This window comes from Plectropomus leopardus, unplaced genomic scaffold (genome assembly GCF_008729295.1).
Source record: "Plectropomus leopardus isolate mb unplaced genomic scaffold, YSFRI_Pleo_2.0 unplaced_scaffold2984, whole genome shotgun sequence".
Classification (NCBI taxonomy): Eukaryota; Metazoa; Chordata; class Actinopteri; order Perciformes; family Serranidae; genus Plectropomus; species Plectropomus leopardus.
Genome location: NW_024632534.1, coordinates 3,950 through 7,259, shown reverse-complemented (window position 1 = coordinate 7,259; position 3,310 = coordinate 3,950). Strand labels below are relative to the sequence as shown.

The window sequence follows — 3,310 nt, the reverse complement described above, 5'->3', positions numbered from 1 at the left end:
AAGCTGCAATTCAATCCGCTGACTTGGAGAGTATTCTGGTGCTCACTGAGAAGCAGTTTGGTTTGAGGCCAAATTAGATTTAGTCGGGACTGCTGGCTTCAGTTGGTGTCTGGTGGGATCTGCAGAGGTGCTGCTTTCACTGGGTGACACGCTGACTCGGACTAACACCTAAAACTTTTTTATTTTAAAGGCCTCCCCATCTGCACGTAATAAAATCTATCAGAAAAAAAGCTCATCCAAAGAGCCGAAGTCGCTCCAAACATACTTGGTGTTTATCCAGAATTCACCTGAGTGATTTATGTACTGAGCATTGAAGGCCAGATCACAGAGACTTCATTACCCTCTATTTTCTTTTCACACTAAAACTCCACCGACACATTAAAATCAACGCTGACTCACACCCCTCTGTGGAAAATTTCAAATATGTTGTAGGCATTTTCCAGGACTTTTCCATGACTTTGTGGCAACTTTTCAAGACCATACATTCTCTGAAAACACATCGATACTCCTCTTTCTTTTTCATTACTATACAATGGCTTTTTAAAATAAAAATAATTTAAAATATAATGAATTTATAACAGGATTAGAAGTGAATGATATATATATAATTGATTAATTAATAATAAATATCATGTATTCTTAACTTGTACATGTTTAACTACATTGTTTTACTATATTATGTTATCTTAATGTTGTTGGTCTTTACCATTGTACTGTAGCTTCATATTTTAAATCATTATTTTAGGATGCCTTCCAACATCAAGCAACGGACTACCAATAAAAACTTGTTCCCCAGCTAACTCTGTTGCATTTTAATTTTTTAAATGTGGATTAATGTACATTGTCCCTTGTTAAATAAATAAATTACAAAATATAATATCTGGACTGTTTGTTATTTATAGGGGTGTCAACTATAATGGCTGTTTTTATTTTACTGCCACTTTTTTTCAAGCGAAAACATGCCTTTCAAGCATATTTTTATCAGTTAGGTTTTTAAAAAATATTATATTTTTTTCCCTTTAAATTAAAAAGGCCATTTTTATTACTTATAATTTATTTTTTGTTTATTACAGCCTGAATCAGTAAAATGCTGGATTTTCCTACTTCAGATGTTTCTTGAACACATTGTGTTATTTTACAGTTTTGTGAAGAAACATTTCATTACTTTTTCTAAACTTTTAGGGTATAATTAGTTTTCCAGAACTTTCCAACTAATGCATTGGATGTATTTGACTCCTCAGTCTGCTGCAAAAAGCCTAAATTAAAGAAGCTTTCATCTACAGCGTGAGGCAAACTGAACCACAACGATGAGACAGAAGACGTCCTCTTATCAAAGCTGGACGTTTACCTGCTAGTCCTCCGGCCAGCCAGATGGAACCAGGATGAGGGCTCGACGAGGCGTCCGGCGTCAGCATGTCGCAGAAGATGGTGTAAGGGATGAAGTAGAGCACGTATCCAGGAACGTCCCTGAGGACCATGGCCCCGGCCCCCCTGTAGAGGCCCTGCAGGCCCTCAGTCTGCAGGATGCTGCCGATGCAGTGGATGGGGCCTCGGTAGAGTCTCTGGTTGGGAATGTCGATGGAGCGCAGCGGGATGTTGGTGCCGTTCGATACATTGCTGGCGAGATGTAAATTCTCTGTAGAAAGGAAACGAAGGTGATTAGCAGGAGACAAATCTTCAGCGGCGCACTGATGGTTTTCTGCCTCAATGATTGTTGAAGATCGGTGGAAACTGGTGGCTATTAAAAGAACTGCTTTCATTATAAATTACTGACATTTTCTCTCATCAAACTCTCTAAAAACATGCATAAAAGATCATTTTTAACAGGTCTTTAACACATTGAAACCTGGAGTGACATCACTTTTCTTGGGCTGCCTTTAACAAGTATTTAAACTTTTGAACCCTGAGCAATTTTAGCTGATTAAATTTCTGCTTATGTATTTCTTTCTCCACACTGCAAAAGAAAAAGTTGATAAAACCAGTGGGCGAGTTTGCAAAAACATCATCTGATAGATAACGTTCACATCTAATGATATCCGTCGACTGTTTGTACCCGCTGACCTACTGTAGTGGGAGCGGAGTCACCAGCCCTGGCAGTTCATGAAAAACTCTGCATTAAAAAAACGGGACAATACATAGCACTTAAATCACTAACCTTTCTATTTTAGTGATACAGAAAAGTGTGCCGCTCTTTTACACAATCAGGTTTATCAAATCAGAACAATTCAGACATCAATCACAGAAGAGCATGCTGCGATGACACTGAAACTGTTGTCTTCTACTTTCTGGTACTTTGCACCGTCATAAAAGAGTCCGGATCGACTAAAACACGAGGCCAAAGTGTGTTTGAGGAAGTCGTTGAAATAAATTATCACATGACAACAGGTGTGAAGGGCGTGAGCTCGACAGACACAATAAACAAATAAAACGCTATCAGCGTTTCACGTGCTGTTTCATCTCGTAATTAACCTGCTCTGACCACCGTTTTATCGGTTTACTGTTTAACAGAACGACAAAGCCCAGACGACACAACTCCACCCGAAACAAACCCTGCGGTTTCTAACGTCCCTGTGAAACCTTTCCTACAGCATTACGGTTACATATAATTTGAAGATAAATAATCCTGGATGCCTGTTTCCTTTGTGTCAACCATGAAACGTTAATACTGTGGACAAATACAATTATTATATATTATAAAATATTATATACAATTATTTATAATAAAATTATAAAATTATACAATTTTAATACAATTATATTAAATTAATTTTTCAAAAAGACAGATTAGAAATTATTAGAAAAATAAATGAGGAAAAAATTGGTAAAAAGGTCCAGAGAGTAATATAAAAATATTTATTTATCTAAAATAATGTTACAGAATATATATATTATGTGTGTAAATATTATAGGTTTTTAGCATTTTATTTTTCAGGCCATTTTTTTTTTTTGCTTTTCTGTCTAATTTTCAGGTATTTTTCTTGTAATGTTTTTGTTGTTGTTATTGCTGTTTGTTTGTTTTGTTAATTTTGAGTCATTTCCTGTGAAGTTGCTAAATACCTTCTTCCCATGTTTTTGACAAAAATCAAGCTACTTTGCACAGTTTTCAGAAGGTGAACTGTGAGCTGAAAGAGCAGGAACTCTTTTGTCAATCACAATTCGACTGATATTTTTATTTCCCTTTGGTGCTTATACTTTTACACTTCGACTCAAACATCACCTCCTTTCAGAAAATGTATCATAAAATCAGGTACTTCACCTAATTCCACGGTGCATGGAGGTGCAATTTAGCTTAAAGGACGGCTTTAAATCA

The 3,310-nt window shown here is 36.3% G+C and overlaps 1 protein-coding gene across 1 annotated transcript; it reads right to left on the bottom strand.

Moving 5' to 3' along the window:
• Window positions 1-1,348: 1,348 nt before the first annotated feature.
• On the bottom strand, window positions 1,349-1,819 carry LOC121938550 (solute carrier family 25 member 48-like; the record flags this gene model as incomplete). The annotated part of the gene is made up of 1 exon (XM_042481780.1): window positions 1,349-1,819. A coding segment is annotated over exon 1 (412 nt), but the record flags the coding sequence as incomplete, so codon positions are not given.
• Window positions 1,820-3,310: the final 1,491 nt, after the last annotated feature.